This window comes from Mustelus asterias, chromosome 16 (genome assembly GCF_964213995.1).
Source record: "Mustelus asterias chromosome 16, sMusAst1.hap1.1, whole genome shotgun sequence".
Lineage (NCBI taxonomy): Eukaryota > Metazoa > Chordata > Chondrichthyes > Carcharhiniformes > Triakidae > Mustelus > Mustelus asterias.
Window position 1 is genome coordinate 50,561,832 of NC_135816.1, and position 16,487 is coordinate 50,578,318.

Below are 16,487 nucleotides of genomic sequence, written 5' to 3' on the forward strand. Positions count from 1 at the left end.
AGTTTGGACCAGGGAGCGGCGCGGGCTAATTGTTCCTTGTTTCTCGTGGAAGTGTAAATGACTAGCGTTGGGAAGCATTTTCCGATCAGGGCCATTGTGATCTCCTGGACTCGTTTCGATCGCCTCAGGGGGTCAGAGAGGAATTTCCCAGATTTTTTTTTTCCCCATATTGGCCCTGGGGTTTTTCACTCTGGGTTTTCGCCTCTCCCTGGAGGTCACATGGTCTAAAAGGGGGGGGTGGGGGTGAGTTAATAGGTTGTAATGAACAAAGCATCGTAGCTGTGGGGGACAGCTCGGTGGATAGGATATTGGTATGTAGATAGGCTGGAAAATTGGGCGGGGATCCTGGATTCAGGATTCAATCCTGGACCGGGGAGTGGCGCGGGCTTGGAGGGCCGAAGGGCCTGTTCCTGTGCTGTATTGTTCTTTGTTCTTTGTTCTTTGTTGAGAGGCCGGTAGCAGAGTGCTGAGCAGGCCATTGCGCATGCGCCGATCTGCAGCGCGGAGTGGCAGTCCCCGCCCCCCCCCACCCCCCCCCCCCCCCCACCATTGCTGGCCTCCTGATCGCTGGTCAGCCCCTCAACCCCCCCATCACTGGCCTAACGACCCCTCCACCCCTGATCGCTGGCCTCCCATACAAAGAACAAAGAACAATACAGCACAGGAACAGGCCCTTCGGCCCTCCAAGCCCGCGCCGCTCCCCGGTCCAGGATTGAATCCTGAATCCAGGATCCCCGCCCAATTTTCCAGCCTATCTACATCCCAATATCCTATCCACCGAGCTGTCCCTCACAGCTACGATGCTTTGTTCATTACAACCTATTAACTCACCCCCACCCCCCCATTCCAGACCATGTGATCTCCAGGGAGAGGCGAAAACCCAGAGTGAAAAACCCCAGGGCCAATATGGGGAAAAAAAAAAATCTGGGAAATTCCTCTCCGACCCCCTGAGGCGATCGAAACGAGTCCAGGAGATCACAATGGCCCTGATCGGAAAATGCTTCCCAACCCGTCATTTCCACTTCCACGAACACCATATGAATTCCCTGCCCCCGAGACAGGTTCCCAACTATCCGCAGTCTCGCTCTGTACTGGCACCAGCAAGATGATCATAGAATGAAGCCTTGAAACGAGAAACAAGGAACAATTAGCCCGCGCCGCTCCCTGGTCCAAACTAGACCACTCTTTTGTATCCCTCCATTCCCACTCCGTTCATATAGCTGTCGAGATAAGTCTTAAACGTTCCCAGTGTGTCCGCCTCCACCACCTTGCCCGGCAACACATTCCAGGCCCCCACGACCCTCTGTGTGAAATATGTCCTTCTGATATCTGTGTTAAACCTCCCCCCCTTCACCTTGAACCTATGACCCCTCGTGAACGTCACCACCGACCCGGGGAAAAGCTTCCCACCGTTCACCCTATCTATGCCTTTCATAATTTTATACACCTCTATTAAGTCTCCCCTCATCCTCCGTCTTTCCAAGGAGAACAACCCCAGTTTCCCCAATCTCTCCTCATAACCAAGCCCCTCCATACCAGGCAACATCCTGGTAAACCTCCTCTGTACTCTCTCCAAAGCCTCCACGTCCTTCTGGTAGTGTGGCGACCAGAACTGGACGCAGTATTCCAAATGCGGCCGAACCAACGTTCTATACATCTGCAACATCAGACCCCAACTTTTATACTCTATGCCCCGTCCTATAAAGGCAAGCATGCCATATGCCTTCTTCACCACCTTCTCCACCTGTGACGTCACCTTCAATGATCTGTGGACTTGCACACCCAGGTCCCTCTGCGTCTCTACACCCTTTATGGTTCTTCCATTTATCGTGTAGCTCCTCCTTACATTATTCCCACCAAAATGCATCACTTCGCATTTATCAGGATTGAACTCCATCTGCCATTTCCTTGCCCAAATTTCCAGCCTATCTATATCCTTCTGTAGCCTCTGACAATGTTCCTCACTATCTGCAAGTCCTGCCAGTTTTGTGTCGTCCGCAAACTTACTGATCACCCCAGTTACTCCTTCTTCCAGATCATTTATATAAATCACAAACAGCAGAGGTCCCAATACAGAGCCCTGCGGTACACCACTAGTCACAGGCCTCCAGCCGGAAAAAGACCCTTCCACTACCACCCTCTGTCTTCTATGACCAAGCCAGTTCTCCACCCATCTAGCCACCTCCCCCTTTATCCCATGGGATCCAACCTTTTTCACTAGCCTACCATGAGGGACTTTGTCAAACGCTTTACTAAAGTCCATATAGACAACATCCACGGCCCTTCCTTCGTCAACCATTTTGGTCACTTCTTCAAAAAACACCACCAGGTTAGTGAGGCATGACCTCCCTCTCACAAAACCATGTTGACTATCGTTAATGAGTTTATTCCTTTCTAAATGCGCATACATCCTATCTTTAAGAATCTTCTCCAACAACTTCCCCACCACGGACGTCAAGCTCACCGGCCTATAATTACCCGGGTTATCCTTCCTACCCTTCTTAAATAACGGGACCACATTGGCTATCCTCCAATCCTCTGGGACCTCACCTGTGTCCAGTGACGAGACAAAGATTTGCGTCAGAGGCCCAACGATTTCACCTCTCGTCTCCCTGAGCAGCCTTGGATAGATTCCATCAGGCCCTGGGGATTAGTCAGTCTTTATATTCTCTAACAATCCTAACACTTCCTCCTTTGTAATGGAGATTTTCTCCAACGGTTCAACACTCCCCTCCGAGACACTCCCAGTCAACACATCCCTCTCCTTTGTGAATACCGACGCAAAGTATTCATTTAGGATCTCCCCTACCTCTTTGGGCTCCAAGCATAAGTCCCCACTTTTGTCCCTGAGAGGTCCGATTTTTTCCCTAACAACCCTTTTGTTCCTAACGTATGAATAAAATGCCTTGGGATTCTCCTTAATCCTGACCCATACCTCCGTGGGTCAGCCCCTATGTGTCCCCCTTTCCCCCAGCCGGCCCTGATCTCCCCGACCCCCACTCCCAGACAGTCCTGAGTACACCCCTCGATCCCAATGACTAGCCCCACTGTTTCCCCACTCTGATAGCCCTGCTTTCCCTCCTTGACAGTCCCGACACCTTCCCCCACCCCCCCGCTGACCAGCCCTGACTACCCTCCCCCTGATAGCCAGCCCTGATCACCCTCACTCCCTCCTTCCCTCACCAATCCCTATTGCAGTGTGGCAGCGGGACCCCACCAATGATTGCCCTCCCAATAGGCCCTGCCCAGTAAGCCCTGCCCCCTTCTGGCCATGCCCCCTTGGCACTGCCAGGTGGACAGTGCCAAGGTGCCCATTGGGCAGTGCCAGGGTGCTCCCTACACCAAGAAAAATGCTTCCATCACCTTTCAAATATACAGAGTGAAGCAGGATGAGAGAACACTAAGCTCTGCAAGCAGCGCACGCTTCCCCAGGATTCAGGGTGCCATGGACTTTGTCACATCTCCTTGTATGCTCTCCATCACCATCCTGATATCTTTCTGAATAGAAAGGGCATTTCTAATTCCTGAATAAACTTGTTTTGCAACCACAGATAGTGTGCATCATGGAGATCTGTGCGCAGTTTCCTGGCAACTTTCATAATTCATTCATCCTGTACCAATCCTTGATGTTACCTTTATTCAAACCAGGCAGTAAGATCACAAGTTGGCTCCTGGGTAACATTTGTCAAGGAGTAGAGTTTTAAGTGCTGTATTTCTGTATTGTTCGACATTAGAATATAAGAACATAAGAACTAGGAGCAGGAGTAGGCCATCTGGGCCCCCGAGCCTGATCTGCCCTTCAATAAGATCATGGCTGATCTTTTCGTGGACTCAGCTACACTTACCCACCTGCTCACCATAACACTTAATTCCTGTACTGTTCAAAAATGTATCTATCCTTGCCTTAAAAACATTCAATGAGGTAGCCTCAACTGCTTCACTGGGCAGGGAATTCCACAGAATCACAACCCTTTGTGTGAAGAAGTTCCTTCTCAACTCAGTCCTAAATCTGCTTCCCCTTATTTTGAGGCCATGCACCCTAGTTCTAGTTTCACCGACCAGTGAAAACAATATCCCTACTTCGATCTTATCTATTCCCTGTGTAATCTTATACGTTTCTATAAATTTCCCCTCATTCTTCTTAGAAATAAGGTATAGGTTTAAGTGAGTTTCATTTAGTGCTTCTGTGTAAGGAAAGGTAAACCTATCATTAAATTCATGTTAAACAAAGGTGTTTGCATGTATGGGGATATTTGGTTTCCGTTCACACTGACCTTTTGAGCCAGGGTTCCATCTGGGATCTTCCCATCCAGTAGTAACATCAACTGGGATCGTAACACGTCCCCTCCAGACATGGCTCGTGACTACTGGGGAAAATAGGGCTATGTTCATCATAGTGGGCATGCACATTGGTATAACATGTTGAAGTTTATGATAGAAATCCACCTCCCAACTTGGGTAGTTCTCTCTAGCAGAGAAGTTGACATGTTGGCTGGGGTGCATGAATTCCAGCAAAGCAGCAGCTTTTAAATACAGCACAGCCTCTGCACAATGAGCTGCATGCCCCTGTCCATGGGATAGCAATTCTTCTCTGCTGCAGGTCAATGGGCAGTCTTTCCAAAGTCTTCAAAATGAGCAGCTGCAGTTCCTTATTTTCTGTCTTTCCTATTTTGTTTCTGAAACTGACAGTTTCTTCCGGCCCTTAAATTTGAGAAACAGCTCCTAAAGAGCAGCTTCCTGATTAGATATCCTGCTCACACATGCAGTAGACTCTTCACATCTGGACCATTCTGCACAGGGAACATGGAAAGGATCTGATCTTGCTGCATCTTGGAAAACCACTCAATGAAAACTGTGTAGGCCAATTTTGTGCTTTGAGCAAAATATCTGCTCAAATGTTTTGAGTCCGTTTATTTAACTATTTTATACAATTGGTAATTGTGTTTCAGGTAATTGGTAATCCAGCTGCTTGAATAGCAAACCTGTTGTCCATCCATTTCCCTTCCATTTTGCTATCACTTGGTACCTAACTGCGGCATTCTGGAAATCATTGTAATGTATATTTCTTTGTATGTTTCACGATGTATTCTGAACAAAGATTTATAATTGACGGCAATTACAACTGCTTTCTGTTTTACATTTAGTACGAGTGATGGCGAGCCACATGAAGTCCCTGGTTTCTCTACGCTTCAGAAGACAGTTCTCATCACGTTTCTTTCAGCTATTATGATAATGACTATTTTGGGAAATCTACTGGTTATGGTAGCTGTATGCAAAGACAGACAGCTACGGTGAGTGGTTATATAAAATAACAATGTGCGCCTAAACTGAAATCTGACAATGGATGCTATTTTGATTTTCATTGCACTTTTCTGGGTAACTGAGTTTCTAAACCACCTATTGGTTGTAAAAATGCTTCAGTTGATATTGTTATGTTAATCTGTGTTGAAGAATCTTCAACCTGCACATGAAAACTATGTGCACCTGCTATACATCAGGAGGGAAAGGAGTCTCTGTAGCCTGTGGAAAATATCTATATGGAAAAAAAACATTGAATTGACTATTTTTTCCCAGTGAGTAATTTCAGCCATTCAAAAAATAATTTCTGCAAGAACTTGGATTGTAAATTGCTGGGGCTGAGTTCCAGGTGAAATTGCAGCAAAGTGGAACCTCTGCCCACCTGCCCTTCCGAAGGCTGGAGATACCAAATTCAGTAAACTGAGATTTTTGTACAACTTGAGCTTACAAGGGTTGGCCAATCTACCCCAAGTCAATCTGCCCATTTAAGGTGAAGGAAGTATTGCCCTCTGGAGGAACAAAGGGCCAGCCAACATTTTTCAGAATTCTTATATTGTAGCCACTCAAAGTAAAAAAGATTTCAGGTCTTTGCAAGTCCTCAGCAGTACTTCGGCTGGACCTTAACTGGCATGAGTTTGACTGATACCTTTTAATGGCATAAAATCTGGAAGGATCGGGAACTCCCACAAGAGGCCCTTTGACATGGAGCAACAGGTAGATGTATTCCTGGTCCCCTGACTGGAATTTTGGATGTAAAATGGTGGAATACTGGTGGAATCATGTTCCAACCCATATTCCAGTCTCCGGCCGCCCCAAATCCTCAGTCTCTTACATCCTCTCCAGCCTAGGAATTTCAGCTTTATTATATAATTGGAGGGCAAAATATAATCTAGGCGATGAGGGTGTGTGTGTGTGTAGAGGGGGATCTTGTCTGCTGGCCCACAAGCCTTTTCCTGGGGGTGTCTGCGCTGAATTAGGTACAAATCAAATACTTAGAATCATAGAATCATAGGATCCCTACAGTGAAAAAGGAGGCCATTTGGCCCATCGAGCCTGCACCGACAACAATCCCACCAGGCCCTATCCCCGTAACCCCTCATATTTATCTTGCTAATTCCCCTGACACTAAAAGGTACTTTAGCATGGCCAATCAAACTAATCTGCACATCTTTGGACTGTGGGAGGAAACTGGAGCACCTGGAGGAAACCCACGTTGACACAGGGAGAATGTGCAAACTCCACACAGACAGTCACCCAAGGCCAGAATTGACCCAGATCTCTGGCACTGTGAGACAGCTGTGCTAACCACTGTGCCACCGTGCCGCCCTTAACTGGGCAAAGGCACACCTTCCTCAGGATCAAGGAGCCTGGGATTGGAAGTCCCACCCACTGAGAGCTGCTAGCCAATCATATGCTCTTCATTGCACATCACGCCAATGGGGAGGCAGAGGCTGATGCCAGTAATGCACCCACCTAAGGTCCAGGAACGCCACGGGACCAAGACCACAGGTGAGTGAGGACGGGGATCGAGGGTGTGAATCATGGGGGAAGGAGCCTCAATTGATGGGAGGGCAGAAATGCTGTCTACATGCTACCCCCTGCCTAATTAAGTACCTGCCACCACCAATCCCACCATGGGAGAGGATATTAAATTCCTTCCATAGAATCATAATGGCGTCTGAGGTGGCCTCTCAGCCCATTAACTCCATGCTGGCTCTCTGCAGAGAAATCCAGTCAATACTATTCTCCCTTTTTATCTCCATGGCCCTGCATATTTATTGCACAAGTGCTCATCCATTTTTGTTTTGAAATCATTGATTACCTCTGCTTTCACCACTCTGATAATCTGTGAATTCCAGATGATTACTATTTACTGTGTAATAATAGTTCTACCTCACATCCCCCATACATTTCTTGCCCAAAACCTTGAATTTGTTTTGCTTATTTTTTGTACTATCAACTAATGGGCACAGCTTTTCATGTCTATCTTATTTAAACCTGTTATTATCTTGTACAACTCTAGCAGTCATCCCTCAATCTCCTTTGCTTCAAGGAGATCAACCCCAGCTTCTCCAACCTAACCAGAGTCCCTTTTCCCTGGAAACATTCTGTTAAATCTTCTTTACACCTCTCAAAGACCCTTGCATTCTTCCTCAAGCATAATGACCAGAACTGGATGCAATACTCAAGTTGGGGTTGCTTTTAAGGTTCAGTATAACTTCCTTGATTCTGTATTTAATATATGTACTTAATTATGAAGTCTGTATTTAATTATGAAGCCCATGATATTTGCTAATGCTTATACTTAGCTAATTATTCCCTAATACATCCTGCCACCTTTAAAGATCTCGGCACGTGAACCCCAATGTCCCTCTGCCTCTGCACACTCTTTAGAACCATGCCATTATGTCTATATCAGCTCTCCCTATTCCTTCTGCTAAACTGCATCATCTCACACTTCACTCTATTAAATTTCACCTGTCACTTGTCTACCCAATCTGTTAGCCTATCTATGTCCTGTTGCAGTTGATTGGCCTCATCCCCACTGTTTGCCACACCATCAAGTTTGGCATCATAAGAAAAATTTGAAATTTTATCCTATATTCCAAAATCCAACTCATTTATATGTATGTAAAAATCAATGGTCCCAGCACTGACCATTGGGAATATCACTTACAATATTCATCCAGCCTAAAAAGCAACCAGTTGCCATGACCGTTTATTCCAATTTTTAAATCTAAGTTAGCAATGGCCTGCCTACTGCATGAGCTTCAGTTTGTTAACCAGCATTTAATGTGAAATTTTGTCAAAGACTTTCTTAAAACCCGTATTGACAACATCCATTGCATTCCCTTCATCAAATCTCTGTTACTTCATCAACACATTCGATGTGATGTGACCTGCAATAAACAAAAATAAACAAATGACAAAGGGCAGGATTCTCAGTTTATGAGACTAAATGTGGTGGTGAGCAACTCTGGCAACACCTTTCCCGTTGGTCAGAATGGCGGGATCCTGCTCCAGGTTCTGTATTTGGAACCTCATTAATTATGCGCTGGCGAATTCCCCTTCAAATCACCTGGCGGGCAGGAAGCTGATTGGTCTGCCTGTAATCAGCTGGTGGGTTTGAAGGTCCTGGCACCATATTTAAACACCAGCACACTCATATCCCTCTCTCCAACCCACCTGCCTTCACCAGACCATGCAGGATGTCAGCAACCCTGAGGAAAAAGGCCTCAAGAAGAAGTTTGGCACTCAATTCAATCACCACTACCCTCCACCCTGCCTCCCCGAGCCCATCATCTGTGAGGCGCCCATGCCTCACTTGAATCTCCACCCATCCTATCTGGACTATCTGGAGTTTTCATGCATCCCCGTCCAGTAAACGATGTGGTATACCTTTGACCCCCTTGTTTGTAAGTTTTTCATGCGGCCTTGCCGGGTTTCAGCTTCCCTTCCCTCGTTCTTCTCCATCCACCTCTTTGCTCCTCTGTCTGTCATTGTGAACCCTTGCCTTTCCTCACCCCTTGCACAGCCCCCCCCCCCCTTCCACATTGCCCTCCTTATCCTTTTTTTTCCCAAGATGGCGCCGGAGTGAGGCAACTTCTTGCAAGCTGTGCCCAGCATACCTTCTAATTCTATCTTTTACTCTCGTTCTCTGCTTCTAAAACTTCATTCTAACTCTTAAACTCTCTAACAATGCTTTAATTCCATTTCTATGACTGTAACACTACATTCTGCACTCTCTTGTTCCCTTCTCTATGAACGGTATTTTTTGTCTGTATAGCGTGCAAGAAACAAAACTTTTCACTGTATGTTAATACATGTGACAATAATAAATCAAATCAAATCAAATTCATCAGGCCACCACAAACAAAACCCAATAAGAGGAAAAACATCTAAAAATATATTAATGTTCCATATGTGCAATGTGACATCCAAGTGACTTTTCATTACATGTTAGCGTCAGTCCTATTATACAATTACACTTAGAGCCCATTACACTTTGAGTGGTTTATTCATAATTACCCAAACCCTTGTACTCATTTTGAAATCCAAAGGGTTACCATATGAAACGTAGGGCTCTGTTTGAAAAACAGTTGTGAGAGAAGTATCAGTTTATCAGTTTTTCTTTTATAATTAAAAATCTCTGAACAAAGAAAGACTGTATCATTTTGAAAATGAGAATGAACATTGCAGACAATAATAAAACAGCCAATTGTAACTACGTTGCTTCAAAATTTCTCAAATAGCTAATGAGCGATTTCATTAAAATAAATGTTGTAACATGCAGAATGTAAATAGAACAGCAAAATTTTTTTTTAAATGAGAAAGTCTAACAAATGTGTAGCTAACCTCCATGAAAATAAAGTGTGTATATCCTTGATGGGAGTGGGGAATGGACCCCGGGTATATAAAAGAGACAGTGGGTATGGCAATATGCATATCAATGTGTCAGCAGGATTCTGGCAGCAGAACTTGCACAATTTGAAGAAAAGTACAAACATTAAGCTTGAGTATGACTGCAGGATAACAGCAAAGGACACAAATGGATGAAAAGGAAATAGTAGGTGTTAGAAATTTATGGAAAAATTGCCATTCAAATGCATAGAAATGTTGGGCAGTAGCTTTGGGATAAAAAACATAATCTGGCAGATAGAATGTAGTGATGCAGTAGAAGAGAATGCAGATTAATGCAAATCAAATTGCACTTACCACAATGGGAGAGAAAATGTACTGTAAAAAATCTCTTTGAGAAAAATCCCCCAATTTAAAAACAAAATATTATTGCGTGGTAAACAGTTGAGTCTCAAAGTAATGCTAAACATGCGTTAATATGCAATGTGACACACATTACGCAATTTATTGACATCTTTTTTTTCATTAGTGTCATTGAACAGGGGAAAGTGTATGTGTAGTTTAGTATTCAGTGTGCAGACAATCTGAAAGTGTATTGAAACTTTTATTTTAAATGTCTTGGTGATCATTTAACAGTACTAGTCAGTGACAAATGGTGTTATCAGACAACTATTGAACCTGAGTCTCACACATCATTAATATGGCTTTGGGCGATAACTTATAAATACATTGGTATGTGTACTGTGCTCCTCCAACCCCCATTATAAATCTGATGTGATCGTCTTCAACTGCTTCCCTTATGTTATAAAGAAATGCATGCCATCTGTAAGCTGCTGAGAAGCCTTATGAGTCATCTGATGGAGAAATCACATTATTTTCCGTCTTCAAAACATTCTTTCCTTAACACTGTCAGCCACACAGATAAGAAGGTGTATTTCTGGTGAATGAAAAGGGTGATCAAGTCCGTTAATAGATGTTGTACATCCTGCCTTCATGATTGTGTCACTTTGGCTCCGAGTTGCTCCCAGACAAAGAGAAACACAAAGGATGAACGTTGGAAAATCGGGAAGATTATTAGGTAGAAGCAGCCTGAGAACAGATATTTTGGGTGCAATCTAATGAAGCCCCCCGTCCCAGAGCAGGAAACAAGGTGATTGTGTGGGAGGCAAAATGTCAGCTTCCCAGCAATGAGATGAAAGTCAGAAATGAGTTGATGGAGGATTAAATGTGGATTGTAGTTCTTGACGGCAAGCAGTGAGAACCTATTTTCAATGCATTACCATGTTATGCATAGTCATTAAACACTTGGTTGCCAGATTAAATTGTGCTATCCTGATTAAGTTGACAGCAAACAAGAAATACTTGTCTTTGGATTGACACTTGGTTAAAGGTGGCACATAGAAGGCAAGGTGGACTTCCAAGGTAGGTTTGGAGTGAGTAGGAGCTGCCATTCTTGTGTGGGAAATATTGTTGGACCAGGGGAGAGGAGGCTGAGCTGTTACATTGAGCTCAGGTGGCTGCTGTCTCGGGTGTTTTGGGTGTGGCAGTCTGAGGGAGGGAGGTTGGATTGTGGTGACCCCAAGAATCATTGTGGGGGACAGAAGGAGGGAGCTGGACAACAGAGGGAATGTCAGTCTCTGCCAAAGACAGTTCAAGCAAGGTATATAGGAGATCAAAGGTGATTGAGGACAGGTCAATGGCAAGGCTCTGAGAGTTGAAGGTGATAGGGACAGGTCGATGGTGACAAGGGGCACCTTGATGGTGACAGACAATTGGCCAAAGATAATGGCGAGTGGCTCAAGGGTCATAGAAGGCAGGACTAGGAGGAATTGTCGCGGGTGATGAAGGAAAGGTCAAAGGTGACTGTAAGAGAGTGCTGGATGATGGCTTGCAGCTCAGAGATCCAAGTGTGGCAAGTGGGGAGGGAGTAACAGCAGTTCAAGTTCAAAATCCTCCTCTCAGACAGGCAGAATAATGCTATTGGCTAGCAAGGAATGGATGCCAATCTGGCTACTGTTTACATATGATATCTGGATCATCGACCAGAGTGAAGTAACAATGGGGTTGGCAACTTCCTACCTGTGCCGCACATTTGATTTACACTGACTGGTCACCTCAGGATTACATATGGTCAGCCATCCTGTCTCCAAGTGGAAGTCCCGCTCACTTCCAGTCCCACCATTGGGACACCCGCTCTTGATCTAGGACTGCCCTATGATTGCATTGCAATCCATTGTAAGGACATACCAGAGTAGATTTGATATTATATATTGAGAGATTGTAGTAAGTGCACAGTTCTGTGCCATTGCAACATTTGCTTTTATATGAAAATTCAAAAAAATACAGTTGCTTCATTTGGGACATTTAACAATTTTCTCCGAGAGTTTATTTTAATATGTTTTTCTAAATGTTCTGATTTATTTCAGGAAAATCAAGACCAATTACTTTATTGTCTCTTTGGCATTCGCTGATCTGCTTGTTTCAGTCATGGTCATGCCTTTTGGAGCGATTGAACTAATACAGGAAAACTGGATATATGGAGATAGGTTTTGTCTCGTCCGAACTTCGTTAGATGTCCTGCTTACTACAGCATCTATCCTTCATCTGTGCTGCATTTCTTTAGATAGGTAGGTAAAATGTTGTACTTTTCCATGCTGTATCCTGTTTACACTAGCACAGGGCAAAATGATATGTACAGCACATTCTTCTTAATAAAACTAAATACTACCAGAGGAATAACCTTGTTATTTTTGAAGCCTTGGAGCAAAAAATGGTGTTCCTTACATTTGGTGACTATGGTCTAATATATTTCATATAAAAGCTGACAATAATCTTCAAGCTTGGGAAATCAATGTCATATATTTAATATATTTCATACAAAGAAATATCTTTGCCCCTCAAAATACAAATAAATAATTAAAAATTACAGTATCCTTAATTTATATCATACTTTTGCTTTATTTAAATTCAATAAGATGTCTAGTTCTGATTAAGGTGTGTGGAATGCACTGCCTCAAGAAGTGTTGGAAACCAATTCAATGTTATCTTTCTGTGATAACCCCCAGGACTTGCACTGGGAATCACTGATTGACCTCCCTGGAGGACTTGTTGAATACAAGTTCCCTGAGGATTGGCAATTAACTCACCACACAGAGCTTGTATACTAAGCCCTGTATAAAGCAAAACCCTGACTGGGTCCATTATCCCATTGTCCCGGTTGGAACCTGTCTGTGTTCACCACAGGCTTGTGGTTTTGCTTTATTTTGTACAATAAAGCACTGTTCCTTTACAGCCGACTCCTGGAGTTATTACAGTTTCAAAGGGTTATTAGATATATACTTGAGAGAAGACAAGTTTGCTGAGCCATGGAGAAAAAGCAGGGGTATGGGACTAATCGAATAGCTCTTTCAAAGAGCAAGGATGGACAAAACAGGCTGAATGGCTTTCTGCACTGTATAATTCGATGAATTGCCACTAATATTTTTTCGGACCTTGTTTTAAATTTTTGTTCTCAGGGTATGGACAAATGTGGCAAAGCCAGATTTATGGTCCATTCCATGTCGCCCTGAGAAAACGATGGTGGGTCTTCCCCTTGTAAATCTGCAGCCATTGTGCAGACTATACCTCACGTGGGTTATAAGTAGGGAATTCCATGATTTTAACCTAACAACTATGAGGGTATGCAAGTGCGCTTTCAGGTAAGGGTAGAATGTGACTTGAAGGGAAATCTGGAGTTAATATTGTTCCCATAGTCTCTTACCTTGTTTTTGTCCCTCATAGTGGTAGAGGTCACAGGTAGGACCTGGGAGAGAAATCATGGGCCCTGGTCCTTCTCCTGTTTTTCAGCCCTTTGTCCTCCCCCCTCATCTTCCCCATCACACCCTTCAAATGCCCAGTATTGGGAACCATGTTCACAATGGGGTCAACCTGTTTCATATATGTTCAGCAAAATGTCATGGCTGGAATCTTACCACCATTCACGCTGGCAGGATTTTCCCATCCCGCCACAGTGAACGGAGACTTGGCTGGCCGCCAAATTCTCCGACTTCATTGCAGGTGTGGTGTGAATGGCAGGTAAGATCGTGCTCCATGTCTTTTGTATTTTATGTCTCTATTTTATAAAGCCCATCGAAAGTTAAGGTTTCAGTATGTTATATTTTACAACTACAGTTTTTTCACACAACTTGGTTAAAAGCAAATTACTGCGGATGCTGGAACCTGAAACCAAAAGGGAAAATGCTGGAAAATCTCAGCAGGTCTGGAAGGAGAGAAAAGAGCTGATGTTTCGAGACCAGATGACCCTTGTCAAAAAACAAAGCAATAACTTTATTTTTTTTTTAATTAATAAAAAAGGTCATTAAAAAGCACCTGGTCTCAGTCCCTCACCATAACCTTTAGGGCGGGATTTTGCGCCCGCACTTGACGTGTGTGAGATCATTGGAGCAGGTCTCAAATTCCGGCACAAACCGGAAATTGCAAATCTTCCTGGTGAGATCACAATATCCAATTTTCCCCTTCCCTCGCCGGCGATCACTAAGGTGACAGTTCCCGGCTCTAAGAGTCCCCACCTGTCAGAGTGACGACGCAAACCATGTCCACTCTTTTTATTTGCTTTCAAAGTGTCAAAATCTGGAGAAAAAATGGACTGGTGGAGATAGAGAGTTTCATCCCAATTTCTTCACCAGAACTAACATTCGACAAATTCTCGTAAGATTCCCCCATTAGTCTCTCACATAGGGATAAATATTACCAAAAAAATGGCAGAGTGTTTTTTCTGATGAGAAAACTGGCACGTTTTTCTCCAGAGGGAGCCTCAACACACTGGCAAAACCTGGCTGCACACAGACTGGGGCATTATCTTTAAAGGCTTTTAAAGGCTGAAACATTTGCAACAATCTTCAGCCAGAAGTGCCAAGTAGATGATCCATCTCGGCCTCCTCTAGAGGTCCCCCAGCATCACAGATGTCAGTCTTCAGCCAATTCTATTCGCTCCACGTGATATCAAGAAACGGCCGAAGCACTGGATACTGCAAAGGCTCTGGGCCCTGAAAGAATTCTGGCAATAGTCCTGAACGTTTGTGCTCCAGAACTCGCCGTGTCCCTAGCAAAACTGTTCCAGTACAGATACAACACTGGCATCTATCCAGAAATGTGGAAAATTGCCCAGGTATGTCCTATACACAAGAAACAGGACAATTTGGCTAACTACTGCCCCACTGGCCTACTCTCGATCATCAGCAAAGTGAGGGAAGGAGTCATCAGCAGGGCGATCAAGTGGCACTTACTCAGCAATGGCCTATTCACAGACACTCAGTTTAGGTCACCAGGGTCACTCAGCTCCTGACCTCATTACAACCTTGGTTCAAATATGGTCGAAAGAGCTTAATACCAGAGATGAGGTGAGAGTGACAGCCCTTGACATCAAGGCATCATTTGACTGAGTGTGGCATTAAGGAGCCCCAGCAAAACTGGAGTCAATGTGAGTCAGGGGGAAAACTCTCTGCTGGTTGGAGTCACATCTGGCACAAAGGAAGATGGCTGGGGTGGTTGGAAGTCCATCATCTCAGCTCCATGACATCTCTGCAGGAGTTCCTCAGGAGAGTGTCCTAGGTCCAACTATCTTCAGCTGTTTCATCAATGATCTTCTTTCCATCACAAGGTCAGAAGTGGGGATGTTCGCAGATGATTGCACAATGTTCTGCACCACTTGCAACACCTCAGAAACTGAAGCAGTCCATGACCCAGTGCAGCAGTATCGGAACAATATCCAGGTTTGGGCTGACAAGTGGCAAGTATCATTCTCACCACACAAATGCCAGACAATGACCATCTCCAACAAAAGAGGATATAACAATCAGCCCATGACATTACCATCACTGAATCCTCCACTATCAAAATCCAAGGGGTTACCATTGACCGGAAAACTGAAATGGACTAGCCATATTAATACTGTGTCTACCAGAGCATGTCTAAGGCTAGGAATCCTGCAGTCAATAACTCACCTCCTGACTCCCCACAGCCTGTCCACCATCTACAAGTCAGGAACACCAATATAATTTCAAATCAGGATAGCGAGTGAATTGGTGGTAGTGTCCCCAGGTAACTCCTGCTCTTATCCTTCTAGATGGTAGTGGTTGTGGGATTGGAAGGTGCTGCCTAAGGAACGTTGGTGAGTTAGGATAGGATACTCTCCACTTGCCTGGATGAGTGCAGCTCCAACAACACTCAAGAAGCTCGACATCATAGAATCATCATAGAAACCCTACAGTGCAGAAAGAGGCCATTTGGCCCATCGAGTCTGCACAGACCACAATCCCACCCAGGCCCTACCCCGATATCCCTACATATTTACCCGCTAATCCCTCTAACCTACGCATCATCCAGGACATCATCCAGGACATCATCCAGGACAAAGCAGTATACTTGATTGCTACCCCTCCCACCGTCATTCAATTCCTCCATCACCGATGAACAGTGGCCGCAGTATGTACCATCTACAAGATGCACTGTAGGAACTCACCAAGTTTCCTTAGGCAGCACTTTCCAATCCCACAACCACTACCATCTAGAAGGATAAGAGCAGGAGTTACCTGGGAACACTACCACCAATTCACTCACTATCCTGATTTGAAATTAAATTGGTGTTCCTTCACTTTGGCTGGATCAAAGTCCTGGAATTCCCTTTTGCACAGCACTGTGGGAGTTCCCAAACCTTGGGGACTGCAGCGGTTCAAGAAGGCAGCTCACCACCATCTTCTGAAAGGCAATTAGCGATGGGCAATAAATGCTGGTCTAGCCAGCTACATGCTATAAATGAATAAAACAAAAGG

At 44.5% G+C, this 16,487-nt stretch overlaps 1 protein-coding gene across 6 annotated transcripts in view; it reads left to right on the forward strand.

Annotated features, from left to right (window-relative positions):
- htr4 (5-hydroxytryptamine receptor 4) overlaps positions 1-16,487 on the forward strand; it is a 184,908-nt gene that overhangs the window by 49,702 nt on the left and 118,719 nt on the right. For all 6 annotated transcript variants that reach the window (XM_078231103.1, XM_078231104.1, XM_078231107.1 and 3 more), the window contains 2 exons: positions 5,145-5,291; positions 12,084-12,284. In XM_078231103.1, the coding sequence (XP_078087229.1) occupies positions 5,145-5,291; positions 12,084-12,284 (348 nt within the window). The remainder of the gene's footprint in view (positions 1-5,144; positions 5,292-12,083; positions 12,285-16,487) is intronic.